The sequence below is a fragment of the Crinia signifera genome, chromosome 1 (genome assembly GCF_055691185.1).
Source record: "Crinia signifera chromosome 1, ASM5569118v1, whole genome shotgun sequence".
NCBI lineage: Eukaryota > Metazoa > Chordata > Amphibia > Anura > Myobatrachidae > Crinia > Crinia signifera.
The window spans coordinates 298443944-298465632 of NC_139217.1; the positions used below are offsets into that span (position 1 = coordinate 298443944).

General features: G+C 42.1%; 1 protein-coding gene across 3 annotated transcripts in view; it reads left to right on the forward strand.

Annotated features, from left to right (window-relative positions):
- The window catches only part of GLIS3 (GLIS family zinc finger 3), a 365408-nt gene that overhangs the window by 90688 nt on the left and 253031 nt on the right, over window positions 1-21689 (forward strand). For all 3 annotated transcript variants that reach the window (XR_014474469.1, XR_014474470.1, XM_083186012.1), the window contains exon 4: window positions 13544-14657. Coding sequence is in view for 1 of the 3 variants with exons in the window: in XM_083186012.1 (XP_083042138.1) it covers window positions 13544-14657 (1114 nt within the window). In the remaining 2 variants the exon portion in view is untranslated. The remainder of the gene's footprint in view (window positions 1-13543; window positions 14658-21689) is intronic.

Genomic DNA, 21689 nt, shown 5'->3' on the forward strand with positions numbered 1-21689 from the left:
GCCACTTTTATTTAACTTATTCATTAATGCTATGGGGGTGGGATTACTCAGCAAAGTTTCCATCTGTGCTGATGACACATAACTGAGCAGGGGTGATTAGAATAGACAAGGATGAGTTGGCAGAAAATGGGAAAATGAGGTTCAATGTTGATAAATGCAAGGTTATGCATCTTGGGAGACACAATCAGTGTGCTAGTTGTAATCTAAATGGGGTGGCATTGGGTAAATCAGAATTGGAAAAGGATCTAGAATTCCAAATCATCAAATTTGATGTGTAGTGCTTAGTGTCATGTAGCAACAAATAAAGCCAAGGATACTAGCCTATATAAAAAGGGGAATGGTTGCTAGGGAGTTATATATAAGTATGCCACTTTACTAGGCATTGGTTAGACCACATCTGGAATTTGCAGTACAATTCTGGGCTCTGCAGTACAAAAGGGACATCATAGAACTGGAAAAAGTCCAGAGAAGAGCAACCAAGCTAATTCAAGGGATGGAGAATTTAAGTTATGAAGACAGATTAAACAAATTTGGATTGTTTACGCTGGAAAAGAGATGTTTAAGGGGAGACATGCTTAACATGTACAAATATATCAGGGGCCAATATAAAAAACTGTCAGGCACCCTTTTTGCCTTTGAGGAAGGAGTATAGAACACTTGGGCATGCGTTTGGACTAGAGGAGAGAAGATTTCTAACCCTCAGAAGGAAAAACATTTTTTACGGTCAGGGCAGTTAAATCCTGGAGAGGTGGTGTCGGTAGACACAATACATACACTTAAAATAAGGTTGGACAAACATCTATTGATTACAAACATCCAGGGGTAAAGCACACGCTCATCCATTGCCACAAATTTGAGTAAAACATTACTTATGTTATAAGTATTTTCTTGGAAGGCACCAATAAATCTTTGGGGCATTAACCCTGAGAAAATACAAATTACATAAGTATTGAAGTAATAAAAATGGGAAGAAAATGGGACTCTTAATACATTTGTTAAAATTAAAGGACATATACGGTACATAAATATAGACAGTCATCATAAGATGATGAAAAGTTAGCTCACAAACTATTTGTAGTTAAATAAAGTTAGTTACCTAATGGAAATAATACCAATAATATAATGCTTTTGTTTATGAATAATTCACAATAACTAATATGTCTGGCACCACACAGCTCAATGCTCTCTGCCAGCCAGTTTCACATTCCAGTCGCTGCTGAAGAAGGCGCTGAGACTGTGTGCTCTTGGATGCAGGGCCGCGCATCAGGATTGAATCATCATTGAATGCAGCTAAACACTGTTTGATTCAGTGTAATTTTCCATTCGATTTTGCTTCTAGGAGCAAAATCGAATCGAACACATGTCAAAATCGAGGCAGTGACTACAACAGCAAATCAAATATACTGGTAGGCTAATTGGCTCCCAATAAATTAACCCCAGAATGTCTGTGTGTGCATGTACATGTGGTAGGGAATATAGGGGCAGATGTATTAAGCCTTAACAAGAGATAAATGCAAGGGTGATAAAGAGAGATAAAAGTCCATCCAATCAGCTCCTTACTGACTTTTTTCAAACACAGCCTGTAACATGGCAGTTAGGATGTGATTGGCTGGACGTTTATCTTCTTTATCACCCTTGCATTTATAACTTGTTAAGGCTTAATACATCTGTCCCATAGATTGTAAGCTCCACTGGTGCAGGGACTGATGTGAATGTTCAAATATTCTCTGTGAAGCACTGTGGAATATATGTGTGCTATATAAGAAACTGTTAAATAAATAATAAATAATACAATCACTGCATACAGTATGAATTTCCTGTGTTAAGATGTTAGTTAGGAAGGGCATGAGTACTTTTAGCTAATTAGAAAAGATCATTCTGAACCATACTTGCATACCCTTTCAGAATGGTCAGGAGGTATACAAAAATTGGGTAGCCTTCCAGGCCCATCGGAAAGCCTCCCTGACCCCCTGCAAGCACCCCAGACCCTCTCAGCTTCACACTTACAGCGCACAATTGGGTAGGCTGTGGGGGACCTAATGATGCAATTCGCACTGAATCACAACATCATAGCCCTGATCCACAGAACACATTTGTCAGTTTTTTCTGCCCCCCCCCCCCCCCCCCGGACTGCCCATATACTTGCCAGGTACACCCCCATGCGCCAACTAGTCTGCCCCATCACAGAGGAGGGGTCCGCAATATCAGCAAGTATGTTTTAAATTATGAGTCTGGTTTACAAAAAGGGACTATTCGGCTAAGTGTTACCCAACACAACTTCCTCTAGTGATTTTGAAGTGCTGTGCCTCCTCATTATCTGTGCATATACAACTATATGTGATTCCGAGTCTTAATTATCTTTGTGCCTGATTCTGATTTACACTGTATTGTACAGCTGCAGGGAAGCAGCTGTGCAATATTGAACAAATAAAATGCAAATGCAGCAGGAGGCAATTGTAGGAAATATATGTATCCTGCATACATCTGCCATCCAAGTGCTATGGTTGCAGCACTCTGCCAACCTGTGTAAGCTGAAGCTTATTCAACCATGACCATTGGAACCAGGACTCGCACACCCAGGGCTCAGCAAGCCCACAAAGCGAGGTGGGAAGGGGGGATTTCTTAACACCATTTCTACACTTTTGTAGATGCAGACCCCCAACAATCAGATTTGTACATAAACCATTGGGTTTGCATACAGACTTAATTCAAGTCCTTAGTTGCATCTGCACATGAGACTGAATGGGTGTATCTGGGTGGCCTGGGGTGTTTGCATGTAGGAGATTTCTTGTTGGAATTGTAGGCTATTTATAGTTGTGATTATATATAGATCTGTACAATGTCAGACGGGCCTCCTTCACCAGGAACATGACTGGCGCAAATGCCCGCTGATGGTGATAATGGTTACTTTAACTAGCCGATGGAATAATTACTCGTGTTATTGGGATCTCTGCCAATATGCTGTTAATGTACATATTTTTTTGGTTATTTTTGTTTTTATAATGTGATCCACAAATCTCTATGATATAATATGATGAGCATCCTTCTATGATTACTATGAACCGTGTTGATGTAAAATAATGTGCATCTTTGCTGCTATAATGCAAGTGGCCACACTGTTGGTGTAATGTGCAGGGATACACAGCCAATATAATATAATATACTCCCCTGGCAGTGTTATGTGATAGGCACCTTAACTGGTATAAAATGCAGCTCATTACAGCAGTTGGTATAATGTATAATTTTTGGAGATTATTTCCTTCTGGGGAGCCAGTTTTTTTTTTTCTGTTGGGGACAATGTATTTGGGTGCCAATATGTACCTGCAAGGATGGGTATTCAATGTGTAGGTCATGGCGGTCGAGCTTGCTCGACCACCGTGACCCTGTCCCGTTCTCGGTCAGCTCGACCGGGAACATGCAGGCGGGATTCAATGTACCGCCTGCAGTGGGACAAGAAGGGGCCGTGGCCGAGGGTTGCGGCCAGGAAGAGATAAGCTGCAGTCGGCAGCCCGACAGCTAGTGAAGTTGGACTCATTCTGCTGAGAAACCCTGCTCAATGCTGTCGGGGAAGACCGCATTGAATAGGGCCCAGTGTTTTTTTTTTAGGGAATTTTTTTTTTTTTTTTTTTAAATATAGTCTTTATTTAATTTTCAATTTCATTTTTTATACATATATAGATATATAAAAAAAATTTACTCACACACATAACAAAATACATATTAATAAGTACAAAAGACAAATACAAGGTACACATATAAAAAGACATTTCATTTGACATAATACATTACTACCGACCCCACCCACCCCCATCCACCCCCCCTTCCCCACCAGAGAATTGTCTATCTATTCTTTATCCTCCCCTAATCCTGTCCCTCCATTCCTCCCATTAATTTCTAACCACAGTGTATTTTTTTAGTGTTAAAATTATGCGTATATACTTGTGTCTATTCCCCGTTATAATATTTTGACTTAATCCATATATCCCATATTTGGTGGAATTTATTCATGTTTCCTCTCTTCGTGTACATATACCTTTCATGTGCAATAGTGCTATTAACCAAATTTATCCATTGTTTAATATTTGGGCTCTCATGTGCCAGCCACTTCCTTACTATCAAAACCTTTACTAGTGAGACTAGATTCATTATACATTGTGTTTGGAATTTATTTGTGCCAATTTGTACTTTACAACTTAATAAACATACTTTTTCATTCACCACACTTTCTCTAACACCTATTTGTCTAATTTTTTGTCCTACTAGTTGCCACAATTTTTGTATATGTCTACATTGCCATATCATATGTAGGAACGTTCCCTGCTCTGAGCTACATTTGGGACACAAATCATTATTACTATTATCGTATTGTCTTAATTTAACCGGGGTCACATACACTCTATGAATAATGAAGAGTTGAATTTGCTGAAACCTTATTGATGACGTTGCCTTCATTGGGGAGGCGAGAGCATTTCCCCATTCCTGGTCACTAATATTTCCTATATCCTTACTCCAATCGTTCCTATTTTTATCTATCTGGCTGTTTTTTATATTTTCCAAAAGTATTTTATATATCCCTGAGACCTTTATACTTTTTTTAGGGTCTAGCATTTTTTTTACCGGGGACTCTTGTATATTTACATTCTCTCTCCCATATGTCGCGCTCAGCCCATTTCTTAATTGGAGATATCGGAAGAACATATTTTTATCTATATTATATTCTTTTGCCAACTGCTCAAAGGGCTTAATCCTCCCGCCTTCATATACTTGATGGATTGCTCCTATGCCGTATCGCCCCCAACATACTTTAAGTTCCTTAGTCCTTAATCCACTATTTTCTCCCTTAGTCCTAATAGCCCAAATTGGAGTTTCGGGGTCCACTCCCTCGTATCCCAGTAGTTTATTCGTCTGATCCCATATTTTCTTTGCCTGCTTGATCAGTGTTTTTTTTGTTTTTCCCTTACTATTATCCAAAAGGATCTGCTTTGGGGAGTCTCCCTCTCTGGCCTGGTTCACGAGTTCTTTTAAGTTTTCATCCCCATCTTCCATTATCCATCTCTTCAGATGCCATAATTGTGATGCCATGTAATATAATTTGAAATGTGGCAGCCCCAAGCCCCCTTGCTTTTTACTTCTATTTAAGGTATCTATTTTTATTCTCGCCCTTTTATTTCCCCAAATGAAGGTGGAGGTTATACTATCCAATTTTTTAAAGACCTTCATTGGTATGGACACGGGCGACTGTTGAAAAATATATAACATCTTTGGTAAGACCACCATCTTCACCATATTTACCCTGCCTGTTATGGATAGGGGCAACTTTACCCATGATTTGGTTTTTCCCTGATACCATATTATCATAGGGTCCACATTTAACTTTATAAAATTTTCCGCACTATTTGAAATGTAAATACCCAGATATTTCATACTTTCCGTCCATTTCAATACCCCGCCTAGTATCATACTTCGGGGACTCTCTCCACTATGTGGCATTATACTGGACTTATCCCAGTTGATCTTGATTCCTGATTTTTCCCCGAATTCTTCTAGTATTGATAATACAATCGGTATTTCCCTCCCCTGGTCAGCCAAATATATCAACATGTCATCTGCATAAACAGATATAATCTGTTTGTTTCTTACACCCTCAGTCCGACCCAGGCCCCTTAATTCTGAATTTTGCCTTAAGGCGCATGCCAATGGCTCTATCGCGAGGTTGAACAGGACAGGGGACAGGGGACACCCCTGTCTCGTTCCCCTCCCGAGCTCAAATGATTCCGTCACATGCCCATTGACCTGGACTCTGGCTTTGGGCGTCGCATATAAGGCTTTTATCCAGTTAATACACTTCTCTCCAAATCCGAATCTCCTGAGTACCTCCCATAGGTATCCCCATTCTATACTATCATATGCCTTAGCGGCATCCAATGATAGAATGGCGGAATCCCCCCCAATTGTTTGGTCGATCTGGGTATTTACATAAAACCTACGAATATTAATTGCAGTGCTCCTATCTTTTCGAAAACCCGTTTGGTCCTCATGAATGAGTTTTTCCGCAGCCGCCTCTATCCGTTTTGCTATTACTTTGGCTAAAATTTTAGCGTCCATATTTATCAAGGATATAGGTCTGTATGCCTCCATAGAACTTGGGTTTTTATTCTCTTTCAAGATCAAAACTATCATGGCCTCCCCCATTGATTCAGGGATTTGTCCTCTCTGCATACACCTATTTAGTAACTCTGTGATTTTGGGGGTCATTTGGCTACAAAATTTTTTATATAACTCGGATGGTAATCCATCACACCCTGGTGCTTTTCCTCCCGGGGATGTGTTTATGGCCTCTCTAACCTCTTGTTCTGTTATAGGGCCCTCCAATATTTCTCTGTCCTCCTCCTTTAAGGTGGGAACCTTAATTCCCCGCAGGAACATTGCTATCTCCTCTTCTGTACTTGAGGATGTGGTTGCATAAAGGTCTGTGAAATACTGAAGGAAGGCTTCTGCTATTTGAGGAGTTGTCTCTGCCATACTTCCGTCCTTTCTACACACCTGGATTATATTGTTCGATTTGTTTTTCTCCCCCCTAGCTAATTTTGCCATAAAGCTACCTGGTCTATCGTATGTTATGTATCTATTATGTGACAGAAAGGATTCTTGTCTCACTGCACGCTTCTGGACTTCATCCATCCATGCAGCGTTCGCCTTTACCCTCTCCCTTTTTGCCTCTTCCGTTCTATCCTGCCAATATTTCTCTTCCATGGCCTTACTGATTTTTTCAGCTTCTACATTTTTTTCCCTAGACCCTTTTTTAATTTGTGAGATCCTTTTTATAAGGGCTCCCCTCATGGCAGCTTTACCAGCATCCCACACTATGTCTTCCGACGCTGTTCCTTCGTTAGCATCAAAATAGGTGTCCCATTCCCCAATAATCTCAAGGCCAGCACCCATCTGCTCCAGCCAAGATGGGTGGCACTTCCACATTCGCCTGCCCCTATCTAGTTGGTCTTTGACTTGGACCATGATGGGTGCATGGTCTGAGATCCCTCTTGCCATGTATTCCACCCGCTCTATCAGAGGGAACAGGGTATCATCCATGAGCGCCATATCTATTCGAGAGAAGGATTCGTAAGAGTGTGAGTAACAGGAATACGTCAATGTTTTAGGGTGTTTCTCCCTCCACCAATCCCTCCAACCTATATCCTCCATAAACCGGTGTAACCCTTTATTCCCACCCTGGGAGCTCATATTTCCCTTCCTCCATCTATCCAGGCTAGGATTAAGTACATTATTTAGGTCCCCCAAACAAAGTACAGCAGCCCCCTCTGACTTTGCGGCGAATTCCACCGCTTTTTTCAACACATCGTATTGAAATGGCGGAGGAATGTACACTGCCATAATACATATCTGGGTATTATGCAATTGACCCTGTAAAAATACATATCTTCCTAGAGGATCTATTTCTTTTCTTTCACATATAAAGGGAACATTTTTATGTATCATAACGGACACACCCCTTGCAGCATTTGAGAAACAGGAATGATACACACTACCCACCCATGCCCTTTTTAGGGCCAAAACTTTTTCCCCTACCAGATGCGTTTCCCCGAGACATATAATTTGTGCCCCATCTTTCTTGATTTGATTCATCACCATTGCTCTTTTGATCCTATCATTTAGGCCACGTACATTCCAATATACAATTTTTACCATTCTTTTGTTTTTTTTTTCAGGTTTTTTCTTATTTTGATCAATGTTCAGGACATTCTTAGGCAGACGACAATATACATTTTTAGACAATTCTCTACCATACCCCTTCCCTCCCTCCTCCCTGTATACCACCCTCCCTGCAGTATACCTTTTACCCATACCCCTCCCCCCAATCCCCCCTTACACACAAACAATCACTTGGGGCAATATAACCTCCTGATGATCACTCTCTTGAGTGAGCCCACTGACATATTCATTTCTCATATTGATGATACATTGGGAGAGAAAAAAAAAAAAAAAAAAAAAAACCCTCGTCAACTGGCGGACCTGAAACATATTTCTTTTCTACACCTTATTTTAGCAGTATTGCATTTTTAATTCGCTATTTCCCCTCCTTAGGTTTATAACTGTCCAGCCAACCAGTCACATCCTCTGGACTGCTGAAAAACTTCGTTTGTCCTTCCACAATAATCCTTAACTTTGCAGGGAACATCATTGAGTATTCAATGTTATACTCTCTTAACCTCTTCTTTATATTCACATATTTCAGTCTTTCTTTTTGCACTTCCCTAGCGAAGTCCGGGAAAATCATCACATTGCACCCTTCTGCAACCAAATTCTGGCTTCTGGATTTACGGATTATAATATCCCGGTCCCTAAAATTTAATATTTTTGCTATTAGCGTCCTTGCTGGGGCTCCTGGTGGTTGGGGTTTCATAGGCACCCGGTGTGCTCTCTCCACACAGAATTGTAGCGAGAAAGTCTCCTTGCCGAACTGGGCTATCAGCCATTTTTCTAGCCACATCTCTGGGTTGGCTCCCTCTGTTTTTTCGGGTATGCCAATTAGCCTGATGTTATTGCGCCGTAGGCGCCCCTCCATTTCCGCCATCTGACTCTGAACCAGTGCCACTGAACCAGTTAGTTTTTTAATCTGTTCTACCATAGGACCCTGTATATCTTCAACCTGGGATATTCTATCTTCCGTCTCCTTAATTCGGGTCTGCATATTTTGTACTGATTGTCTTAGGAGAACAATTTCAGTTTGGGTCTGCTCAATTTTACCACTTAACCTTTCCTCGCTGCCATTGATAGCTTCCAGCAGCTTTTGGACTGAAGCTTCTGGGACCGGGTCTACAACCATTGATTTTGACATCAACGATTTGTTTGGGGACAGGGACTCACGGGGTTCCATACTAGGGGGTTTAGGCTGGTTGCTGGTATTTCTTGCAAACTTTTCTAGTTTTGCAGCAGCCGCTGTTTGCCCAGTCTTGCCCATAGTTCTAGTGTTATATTTGGAGGGCAGCTTGCCTTCCCCCCGTGTTTTCTCCCCTTTTCCCCTGTTTTGTACAGGCTTTGTGTGTTTGTGCCCTGGTACCTTAAAGCCACCTCTGGCTGTCCGTCACTCCACCGTACTCAGAGTCCTTCTCTTTTATGTAGAACAGTCCGCTGGGGGAACCTTCACCCCACTCAATGACGCTAGGAACTGCTGGGCTGCCGAATGGGACCGCTGGGCGACCACTTGTGAGATCTTGTTATCTTTTTATGGTCCCCACCTCCACACTTCTCCAGCGGCACTCTCCTACTGGCAACAGCCCACCAGTCTCTTCTCATTCAGTCACGGCGTGTATTGTGGTGGCGGGTCATTCAGCTACTGCCTCCTTCTGTTTGCCGAGTCTCTCCGGCTCACCGTCTGTCTGCGACGGAGCTCCGGCTCACCGCCCGCTGCCTGCGTCTCTCCACACGGCCCCGTCTGACTGCAGCGGAGCTCCGGTTCACCACGCGCTGTCTGCGTCTCTGTCTGCGTCCCTCAGTACGGACGTCACACGCCGTCACCTCTCTGCGTCTACACACCCGGTCCACAGAATACACAGGATACTCGGGATGCTAGGCGGTGTCGGAGCCTCCGTCTCCGTCTCAGTTTCCCACACCGTGGCACTCTTCACTCTCCAAACTCCAGTACGTAAGTTCCTTCAGTTATAAACCTGACACCGCTCGTGCTTCAGTCCACCATATGCACGGTGGTTTTTTCTCTCCCGCTGTTACTCCACACACAGCATGTCAGCGGGCTCACAGGCTCCCGCCCTACACAGAGACTTCCGTGATCACGCCCCTCCCCTCAACAGGATTTTTAGGGAATTTGTGGTTTTGTTTTTCCTATTGAGGCCAATTTGTTTGATTGTTTTCTGCAATTCAAGGCAGTTCTGTCCACTCCCTACCTCAAAACTAATCCTGCATAAGGTAAAGCGGAGGGAGGTTAGACGCTAATGGCTGGTTCTGATTGTGGTGCCAGTTAAAGCCCCCAGCTGGTGATTTTCCCTTCTCCAAACTCGGACTATTCTTCCAATCCCCATTCTGATGTTTAGGATTTGGGCTTGTTATGATATTTTTGTTGGAAATTGTTTGCGTATGTCCTACATGCTATAAGTATTCTCTGTATTATTGTTAGTTTGTCCTTGTGTAAAAAGAACATGTACAGAATAATGTGGATGAATGGGTGAGAGAAGGGGGATGAATGGAGGATGTATGGTGGTGGAGGGGGAAAGAATGGGTGAGTGATCGAAAATATGAAAGTAAAGAACTCTAAGGAGGATAAAGGGATGGGGGAGTAAAAGTCAAAGTAGGAACGGGCAATGGGGAATATGGTATACTTGTAAAAAAAAAAAATAATTATATGGTAAATACTGTATGTATGAGTTTATATCTTTTTTTTCCCTCCGGGAGCATACTTACACTGTGATGTCATTATTTATATAATTTATTATTCTGTATATGATTGTATGCAAAATTGTTGCAATATTTTTTTTTTAAATAAATGCATTGCCTAATCTTCCCTCTCCATAGCCTAACCCTATCCTTCATCAGTTCCCCAGTCAAGTTCTGAACTTGGTTTAGAGGGTTTATTTATGCTATTCTTAATTTTTGCTTTTAGTGGAGTTTCGAATCTGCATTAGATGAGATGTCTCAGTGGCCCTTATTCTGATCGGTGCGGATATATCCGCGTGCGTTCGGCCCGCCGATGTTTTGTGTCTGCGCATGTGCAGAGGCGTCTCTGCGCATGTGCGAGCGGGGAGTACGGCCAAATCCCGCATGATATGTGAACACTCCGAACAGGGGGTGGAGAGGGGCGTGAAGGGCTATTTGGGCTCATTACCATATGCATACGCCCCGCGTTTCATGGGCGTTCCCATGAAAACGCTGGGCGTACGTATGGTAATGCGGCCGTGACGCACGTGTAGGGGGCGGATATATGACATCGCCGGATGTCAGCTGCCCGCCCAGATCCCTGCTTTTGCACGGAAAAATGTCCGTGTGGTCTGAGGTTGCGGGTGCTGGTGGAGCACTCGGTCCTGCATTCGATGGTCTGCGACCATCGAATGATGGGGGAGGTTCCCTTAGATGGAGGAGGCGTATTCCGTGAAAAATACACGTGCGGTCCGTTCGGACAGCTTCTTACCGCATACGGACGGAGTTGGCGATCCGTATGGAAGGCGGGGTTTCGCACGCACAGTCCTGGCCGCATAATCGGCTCCGGCCGCACCGATCAGAATAAGGGCCAGTGACAGGTACATAGATATGTCGCCTCAGCGAGTTTGATAGACAGGCAGATAAGCCAAGTAGATCACCAATATTGTTTTAAGCATTTACTCTTGATACTAAATGAACAGCTTATCTAAATGTGGAATTTCTTAAGACAAGACTCAGTAACTTTGACCAATTAATGTTCCTCATTACGGTACTCCTTCTAATCGATCTGGCATTGTAGACCACCCCTGGAAATACAAGCATCGAATATTTTTTTTCTTGTATTATTCTTGCTGCTGAACCAATATTGAAAAAGGTTGAGAGCTGTTGGAAGAAAATCAGTCAATCATCAAGGTATTCTTTTTTACATTCAAAACAAGACTTGAAATATTTTTTTTATCATTTTGGTCCAAAAGTTCTGTAGCCCAGAACTCACAGCTGGAACATCAAGAGTGGAAACAGAAGTGAGTTCAGGAACGTAAGGCTGTAGATTGTTCATGATGAGCAATGGAAGATTGGCATTTTGCGCTGTTCAGCTCATATGTACATTCTAAGGAAGGGATCTTACAGTTACACTTTCATTATGTCTATTGGATAGTGGATAGTATGCCATTGAAAACATCAAAGCATTTACAAAGTGATGTCTGTAATCTTGATTCAAACTGTACCCCTCTATTAGAAAGGACCTCTTACAGACAGCTTGAAGATATCTTTTACAAATAGACTTGTGAGTTTAGAAGTGGAAAAAAGCCCTTTTAAAGAGATTAATCGTTCCACTATAAACATTATTATACATTACCCAGAGGGAATTTAACGCTATTCTAGGGGGCAGTTCAGTTGCAAAACTCATCCAAAGCTTGTGCAGCATGAAATCATATGTGGTACTAATGGTCTTTATCAAGAAAGCTTGTGTTGAGCACATACTGTATGGAGGAGGATGCCTCAATTTATTTTCCTGAATAATACAAACCTAATTGTTATACTAAGTGATGAATAGAAGATGTTGACTGCGCCCAAGGTACTGCAGCCCGCGAACAGCCAAGGATATACCACATCCACAACGACAATTGTAAAACAAGAAGGTTGTCACCGGCGCTGTACCCCCATACACAATAAATACAAATAGTCCACAAAGGCGGGCACCACTTAAGGTTGATTTCTCAAGAACTGTTTAGTCTGGTCGTTAGATCCACACACTGGTAACTGCAGTGCTACTATGATAGGAACTACTATGTGGCTCACATGTATAAGGTGTACTACTGTGTACCATGAATAAAGGACACTACTGAGTAATGTGAATAAGGGGTACTACTGTGTGCTATTAATTAAATTAAGGGCACTACTATATGGTGTAATATGAATATGGGGCACGACATGCAGTCTAATGTGAACATGATTGTGCTACTATGTGACGGAATTTGAAATGGGTATACTATTGTTTGACTCCCCTTCCTTTTGAGACCACTGTATCTAAAGTATTGGAAATAGGGCACACAATTTCTAGTTTGCAGGGTTTTCCAAAAATCCTGGCACTGGTCAAGGCTCTGCCAATTGGAGGAGGGGGTTGGGGAAATAAGTTTCACCACCACTCCAGGACCAGTATAAGCCCTAGTAATAACATTGATCCAGTTAATTGTTTCAGTAAATAATTAGACAATCATGTGTAAGCTTTCGTGGTCTTGCCTTTTACACCACTGCAGTCATGAGGCTGAGAAAATTTACAGACCACTGGTATGCAATACTTCACCAAGTGTTTGACAGATGTGTAAAAAAGGGTTGCAGTGTTACTCTCTATCAGCACACTTTGCATTTCTAATACAGTAAACTATAGTCTTAAGATTTCATGATTACAATTTTTTTACCGCCTTGCGCTTGTATTTTCTCCACTTTGATTTATCTTGAATTCCTAAAGTTTTTATATATTTCTTTATTACCAGTTTCCATATAATCAACCTTTCTGCACTTGTTGATTACTATCAATAAACTATCACTGTTTATTTGCAATTTAAGCGGTTAAACCAGTACCCCTGAAGGGGTTACATCAAAACTTTTGGGATTGTTTGCATAGTGCAAGGATTATTCAACATGATTGATTTATTGATAGAAATTTATGAGCAAGCGCACATTGTGTAGAAATGTTCTTTCTGACAGTTTTTCTAATTTAATAGGTATTGTCATCCATGAGAACCTAACACCTCACCATTTAACAGAGCTCAAACAATATACAGTCTGAATGAGAAACTAGATTTGTTATTTGTTTTGATAGATTTATTATGTAACAAAAGCCTTAAATATATATTTTCTTTACTCTTTTATTCAGGTCTCTCATGTCCCGTGAGTCTCTTGCCTCTACAACTTTAAGCCTATCGGAAAGTCATTCTACAATGAGTGTTAAACAAGAATGGTCTTATGGGTATAGATTTCATCCTTCTAATCATGGTTCTCAAAATAGTAGTGAACCAGGAGATATACTTAGTATTCCACCCGGAACTTCTATGTCCAGTAATAGTGTCAACAACTCATTGCCCTCATATCTGTTTGGCATAGAGAACAACTGTTCACCTTATCCTAGTCCTAGACATTCTTCTCCAAGATCCCATTCAGCACGATCAAAGAAGAGAGCACTTTCATTGTCTCCATTATCTGATGGCATAGGAATAGACTTTAATACAATCATTCGCACTTCACCAACTTCATTAGTTGCCTATATAAATGGGTCAAGGGCTTCACCAGCTAACATCTCGCCTCAACCTGAAGTTTATGGCCATTTTTTAGGGGTCAGGGGGAGCTGTATCCCTCCAACATGTACTGGGTCAAACTCTCAGAGAAGTCTTCTTGCCATCAATGATAATGTATCTATTCCTGAGAATGTGACAGCAGAATATCAGCGCATGCAACAGCTGGAACAAAACAGCTTGCAGGCTGAGGCCATGAACAATATGGTGGTTCGGCATAGCATTGGTCTAAATGATGGGCAGACAATGGGCATTTTAAAAAGTGAAAGGGTGGATGAATTTCCAGTTGGCACAATTGACATGACTTCTGAAACTCCCCTCCCTCTCGCAGCTCCTCCTCATCAAGGTCCACCACCACCTTACCATGCCCATCAACATATGCATCAACATGACTTGTTAAATCATTCTCACCAGCTGTCACTCCCACCTCCTGGACAGGTTCCTTTACTTGAAGAGGAGGGAGAATGTGAGGACTTTAATGGTAAGCACTGTTGCCGGTGGATTGATTGCAGTGCTCTATATGATCACCAGGAGGAGCTTGTACGGCACATAGAAAAGGTTCATATAGATCAGAGGAAAGGAGAGGACTTTGCTTGTTTTTGGGCAGGTTGTCCTCGAAGATACAAGCCCTTTAATGCTCGTTATAAACTTCTCATTCACATGCGGGTCCATTCTGGAGAGAAACCAAACAAGTGCACGGTAAGTTCCTTCTGTTTCATAGCTAAATGTGGATATTTTTGTTATTATTTAGGTCATTATGAATATTATAGAGGCCAAAAATAACACTGACCTTTGAAAACAATAAAGCTTTTGCACTGAAAAATATACATATACAATAGGGTTTCATATATCTTGAGATTGCTAATATATTGAATTTTGCTGATTGAATATGACACCTTTAAATGAGTTCTTATGTTGTTTGAGTCAATATTTGTAGTTGCATGTCTGTTTGTCTATTTTTTCCAGCAGGTTTATAGGCATTGCAAAGAGATATAGGGGTATATTCATTTTTGCGAGTTGTAACAGCAATCAATGGTGGAAACGGCGTGTGCGGCCGCCTAAACAGTGAGGCTCGCAGCTAAATGCAGCGGGCTCCCTGCATTAGCTGTGAACCTCGCTGTTTGGGGGAATCCTCTGACAGCGAGGGTTCCCCTGAACATTGAATAGGGTGAGTGGCCGGCACTGCATTGAATACTGCTCATTGTAAATGATCACTTTATACTAAATTTACTGAGTTATTTAGTAAGACATTTAAAATTGCAACTAGACAATTATTATTTTTCTAATGTAATAGTATTAAGATTCAGTGTAGCGCTCCGCCCCTTTGGTGTTCGGTGCGATGACACAATTATTAGGCAGGTTTTGGGTGCTTAAATTACCTTTAATGATAATAGTGCAAGAGTTAACATGGTTTCATACAATGCAATACGTGTGGTGGCACATATACACAATAAAGAGGTAGGGGGGGGGGAACAAACAACGATGGTGGGATAGTGTAAGAGGGGTATCAGGGGATTGGGACAGAGTCCGGGGTCGGGGCAGGGGTTGGTGCGGGGGGGGGGGGGTGGGTTGGTTTGGCGGTGGGCACAGGTGCGGCGTCCCGCTCGTCTGTGCGTTGTTCTTAGAGCTTCCCTGTGGTGTTGCTCGGGGGCCCAACTTGTCCTGTTGGGTGGCGTGCCGAGGGTGGGTGTTTGCCGGCGGTCGGGTGCTGCCGGTGGTCTGGTGCTGTACGGGGGGGTGCTGCTCGAGTGTGCAGTGCTCGGGGGCTGCTCGGGCGGAAGGACCCGGGGGGAGCTCCGTTGCCACGTGGGCACGTGAGTGTCTCATGCACGCATGCCCCATGGCAGGAGCTGGTGGCAGGTGGGGGCTGGCGAAATTTTCGCCAGCCCCTGCCTGGATGAGCCAGGCTCCATCTGTACTAATGACAGAATATGTGTCATAAGTATCTTCTTTGTATTATCTTAATCATTAATGACAGGGAGGCACTGCCTCCTCTGACTTCACGTCCCTGAAGTCTACATACAGTGCTCAATAAAAACACCTTCCAATTGAAACATTTTATTTGAGCAGCCCTAACACACAAGGCATTTATGTCTCAGCAAAAACGGTCAGCTGTAAAAGCACCATCATTTTACAGCTATGATTCAACGCTGTTAGAATAAAAAGAAACAAGGTAAAAATTAGGCAACAGTGCTTCTGTAGTTTTTAAATTACTATTCATTTTACAATGACACTATTGTCTTCAAGGTCTTTGTAAAAAAAATGTGGAAAATTTTAATTATGTTAAACAAATTAAAAAAATGATAACTAAAAAATGTAAATACAGAATGTTTGAAAAAAAAAAACACACATGCCAACAGTATTACCGAGGTGGTGGGCTAGGCAAAGCACTGGCTACTGCTTCTGTATTTCACATGTTTTCAGTCATATGAAACATGTTTACCCTTTACCCCCCCACATACCAACAAAATAAGCACTTATATCTTAATATTCTACAGTGGAAAATTGTTTGACTCTGTTTTTTGTTGAATGCCTTTACTCCATGATATGTGTCATCAATAGAGCAGGCAAGCTTTGTTGCTACGCAGTAAGTGAAACTGATCCTAAATGAGTTAAAAAGGCTAAAAGCATTTTTGATGACATTATCACAGATCATCTTATAGTTTTTGACCCACTCCAGATGAAGGCAAAATGTCTGTTGGTTCTACTTATTGTGCTACATAAACCGGTGTAAGTGGCAAACCCTGGTGTAGATTTAAAGTCTTAAAAAATGCCCAGTGAATTGTTCTCTGATTGAGCAAATAAATGCCTGTCTGGTTTCAATAATACCTGTCCAATCTTCAAAATATTTGTAGCTGCTGCTGACATTTCTTTTTTAGAATTGTAGGTAGATCAAATAATATTCCATCTTGCCTTTCATCTGATCTGCTTGGTATGATTAAATAAATAAAGTTCCCACTAATATCATCCTTGTCCATCAGAAGTGAAAATTACGCTGCCATACCCACATCTGGTAAATATCAAATGCATCAAAACTCCTATCCTCAGGAGATTCAGGGTCTATGAATTGCACATGACAAAACCAGAGACAGGACAGAGCCCAAAGAAAGTGTGTGATTGACAGCCATACAAGAATTGGGAAGTCAGTCTGACGGGAAACAAAGAAATCCTCTCCAGATGTGACTGAGATGGCTCTGAAGAAGGATAGCTGCCAAAATCCAAAAACTCAAATTTAATTTGCCAGTCTTGTAGTGTGATGATCATTCACTGACCAGGTGAAAGCATTACACCCCAAAGTAAATAAACTTTCACTTTTGCAAGCAGACAGCAGCCATTAGCAAAGTCAACAATCATAATACTGCTGGCAAGAGGAAGATTGCAGGCAAATTTGGATGCTGGGAATTACCCTAAATGCCAGGTGTTGGGTAGATGGGGGCTAATGAATGTACATAGTTTTGTCATTTGAAAACAGCTGATAATAACAAGCAACAGGAAAAACTGTAGAGTACATGAAGTCCTCACATTATTAAATTAAGAGGAGCAATATTAAGAAATAACTAATACACTATAATGTATACAGTCCATCCAGAAATTATTCACAGCACTTCCACATTTTGGTATGTTACAGCCTTATTCCAAAATGGATTACATTTTTTTTTCTCTCAAAATTCTACACACAATACCCCATAACGACAAAGTGAAAAAACGTTTTTGGGAAATTTTTGAACATTTATAAAAAAATTGAAAATTAAGACATGTAAATACAGATGGAGACATGCGTGTTTGTCATGCCACTCGCCGGGACAGGGATGCGCGAACATCTCACACGCTCATGCGTCCATTGCAGCGAATGAGGCATCTCACATACATGCGCACCTCATTCGCGCCATGGTGCGAGCGTGGCTCCAGCTGTAAGTATTCCCAGCCTTTACCATGAAGATCAAAGAGCTCAGGTGCATGTTGTTTCCACTGATCATCCTTGAGATGTTCCTACAGCTTAATTGAGTCCACCTGTGGTAAATTCAGTTGGTTGGACATGATTTGAAAGGCACACACCTGTCTATATAAGGTCCCACACTTGACAGTGCATGTCAGAGTAGACCTCCGAGACAGGATTGTCTCAAGGCACAAATCTGGGGTAGGGTACAGAATATATCTGCTGCATTATAGGTCCCAATGAGCACAGTGGTCTCCATCATCCATAAATGGAAGCAGTTTGGAACCACCAGGACACTTCCTAGAGCTGGCTATCCATCTAAACTGAGCAATTAGGGGAAAAGGGCCCTAGCCAGGAAGGTGACCAAGAAACCGATTGTCACTCTGTCAGAGCTACAGCATTCCTCTGTGGAGAAAGTAGAACCTTCCAGAAGGACACTCATCTCTGCACCAATCCATCATTCAGGACTGTATGGTAGAGTGGCCATATGGAAGCCACTTCTTAGTTAAAAGCACACGGCAGCATGCCTGAAATTTTCCAAAATGCACCTGAAGGACTCCCAGACCATGAGAAACAAAATTATATGGTCTGATAAGACAAAGATTAAACTCTATGGCATGAATGCCAGGCGTCATGTTTGGAGGAAACCAGAGCTCTCTTAACTTCAGACTGGGGTGACAGTTCATCTTTCAGCAGGACAATGACTAAGCGCACAGCCAAAATATCAAAGGAGTGGGTTTAGGTCAACTCTGAATGTCCTTCAGTGGCCCAGCCTGAGCCAAGACTTGAATCTGATTGAACATCTTTGGAGAGATCTGAAATGGCTGTGCACTGACGCTTCTCATCCAACCTCATAGACCTTGAGAGGTGCTGCAAAGAGGAATGGGTGAAACTGACCAGATAGGTGTTCCAATCTTGTGGCATCATAATCAAATACACTTGATGCTGTAATTGCTGTCAAATGTGCATCAACAAAGTATTGAGCAAAGGCTGTGAATACTTTAAATACATTTTCAAGAATGTCCTCATTGTCATTATGGGGTATTGTGTGTAAAATTTTGAGGGAAAAATGTATTTATTCCATTTTGGAATAAGGCTGTAACATAACAAAATGTGGAAAAGTGAAGTGCTGTGAAAACTTTTCAGAGGCACTGTACATATGTGATAAAATATAAAACAGGATATACTGTAAGTTAAATTAGAACTTAATTAAAAACTGTTATACAGCTGCTGGGCCGGATGTAATGACACCTGCATTGGCTGGAGATGAGTTTTTTTTTAAGCGGCAATCATTTATAAGGAAAAAGCATGCTTTGTAAATGATTGCCGCTTGAAAAGAAAAAAACCTGAGCTTGGCTGGAATTCCAAACATGGCACCTTTGTGTTTTTTTAGTTAGTGATTAGTGGGAGTCTGAGCACCCACCCTGCAGGCTAAACTGTTGAAATCCTACAAGGATGTATCAGTCCTCATTCAGTTGATATAAATCAAAACTGATATCTGGACAGTTGAAAAGTTTTGTGTTTGCGGATGGGGACTACTGTCACTATGCTGTTATGTGTTCTGATGTATATGTATATAGTGAGTTGTGTTACTGTATATACTACTGGCTGGCATAAGGCAGACTAAGGGGGGTATTTAATCCCTGCCGCTATTCCCGACAGTAGAAATGGCGCCGGGCACCTATTCAATGCTGCCATTCCCAACTACATTGAAGAGGCAGTTCGACAGAACGGACCCGACTTTAAAAGCAGTTGGGTCCTTTTCGCAGAAAACGGGCAGATCTCGACAATCCATGGCCGTTTTTCCAGACACCCTCCCTTTTCGCTGATCGTCAGGCAGCACATTCAATCCTGAAATTGAATTACCACTCTAAGTTTGCATTGAATTGAAAATCTCTATAGGCTTTTGTTAAACATATTTGAAGTGGTTTAAAATACTATTTGTTAGTAAGTAGCTCACATTGTGAAAACTCCACAAAACAGCTAGATGCCACAGTTAATAAACTAATTTGAGTTTCAATTTTGCAGCAATGTGTTATCAAAGGTGAATGCATTTTTATTAATATTGTGTTGGGATTATAATATTACTCAAGACCAGTGTTATTAAATATGCCATCCAGTACTTCTTTCAATCATCATTAAGACCAAGATAAAACCTAATTAAAGTAGAGAAGTTTGAAAAAAGCTTTATCCTTTTAGAGAAAAGCTTATAAACCATTTTTTTTTAAAAATGCTATGAATTTCCTTTTATAGGTCTGCTTTTGTGCCTATAATATTTTAATATTCCCCATCTGTTTGTAAATAAGTAAAGTGAATAAAACAATTGTTTTCATAGCTCCATGCTCATTGGATGCCTAATTTATGCATGAGCTGGCAAGTGCTCAAGGAAAAAATGACAGCTTGGGCCGTTTGAGTACATTTCCATAAATGTATTCATCCCTAATAAAATTGCCTGGCTCTATTTTTATATATTCGTTAGTGTTGTAAACTATCAACCCTACCCCAAGGATGATGAAGAGCAAACATGCTGCAAGAACCGGTCATAGTTCAAGGCCTAAGAGGATAACTTTTGGCTAAATGTTCCTGGTAACGTCTAACCGTTTTATTGAGTGTGCAGCTATGCAAACAGACTTATCACAATAAAAATAATTGATTTTAATTAGGAATCGTCACATTATTGCAGGACAAGGCTCTCTTTGTTCCATCAAAAGCCTGCTTTGCCTGGCCACTAACATGCAAGGATTTCTTTACATGGCTTTAGGTAATCGGTGTGACACAATTTCACTGCTGTGACCTGATAGCTCTTTTCAAGTGATTGAGCCACACTTGTTGGAACTTGTTTGACATGTTTGCTTGATAGCAATTAGGAACAAAAGTGGCTACATGGTGTAACAATGAGTTCTTCACCGTCTGTTTGTAGAAGACTTAGGTATGAACCAAGGTATTGAATGTCCCCGTGATTTGTACACTGAGGTGTTTATCAGCATTATCTATAGCGACTCTCTTGCATGTCCGTATTACACACATTAAGCTTGAGTTGGCAAGAAATTGTGGTTCTTTTATTGTCTGGGTCACCATGATCTACTTACAGAGGGTAAGCTTACAAAATCAGGTGCTAATTATGAGACTCTTTTCTCTATAGTTTACATAAAGATTTCCTGCCATAGCTGTACAGTCCTGTGGAATAGTATTGTGACCAGTGGCGCCGGAACGGGGGGGGCGAGGGGGCAGCTTGCCCCCCCCAAAATTACTGAGGCGCCAGTATCATCCGCCCGGCCGCCTATATTTCATACCAGGCGCCGGGGATGGCTGCTGCTGCTGCCGCCGGGGAGATGTGCATAAGACGCGCCAGCCAATCACTGCCGGCGCATCCCCTCCACATACACTGTGATTGGCGGGCGCGTCTTCTACACATCTCCCCGGCGGCAGCAGCAGCAGCCATCCACGGCGCCTGGTATGTAATATAGGAGGGCGGGCGGGCGGATGATGATACCAGAGGCGTAGCCATCACGCCCGCTCAGGTGCCCAAGTCAGTGCGGCTCCCCCGCCGGCTGCCCGCTGCCCCCAGGAGACGTGGTATATTTAAAAGTCACTCACATCTCCCGCTGGACCGCGCTAGCCAATAGGCGCTCGCGGTCCAGTAGCCACCAGTTGATTGCCTGCTGGACCGCAAGCGCCTATTGGCTAGCGCGGTCCAGCGGGAGATGTGAGTGACTTTTGAATAGCAGCACTGTGCACAGCAGGGAGCCGGGAGCCGGCAACCCCGGCGACAGGGGGGAGGGGGTGCGCGGAAA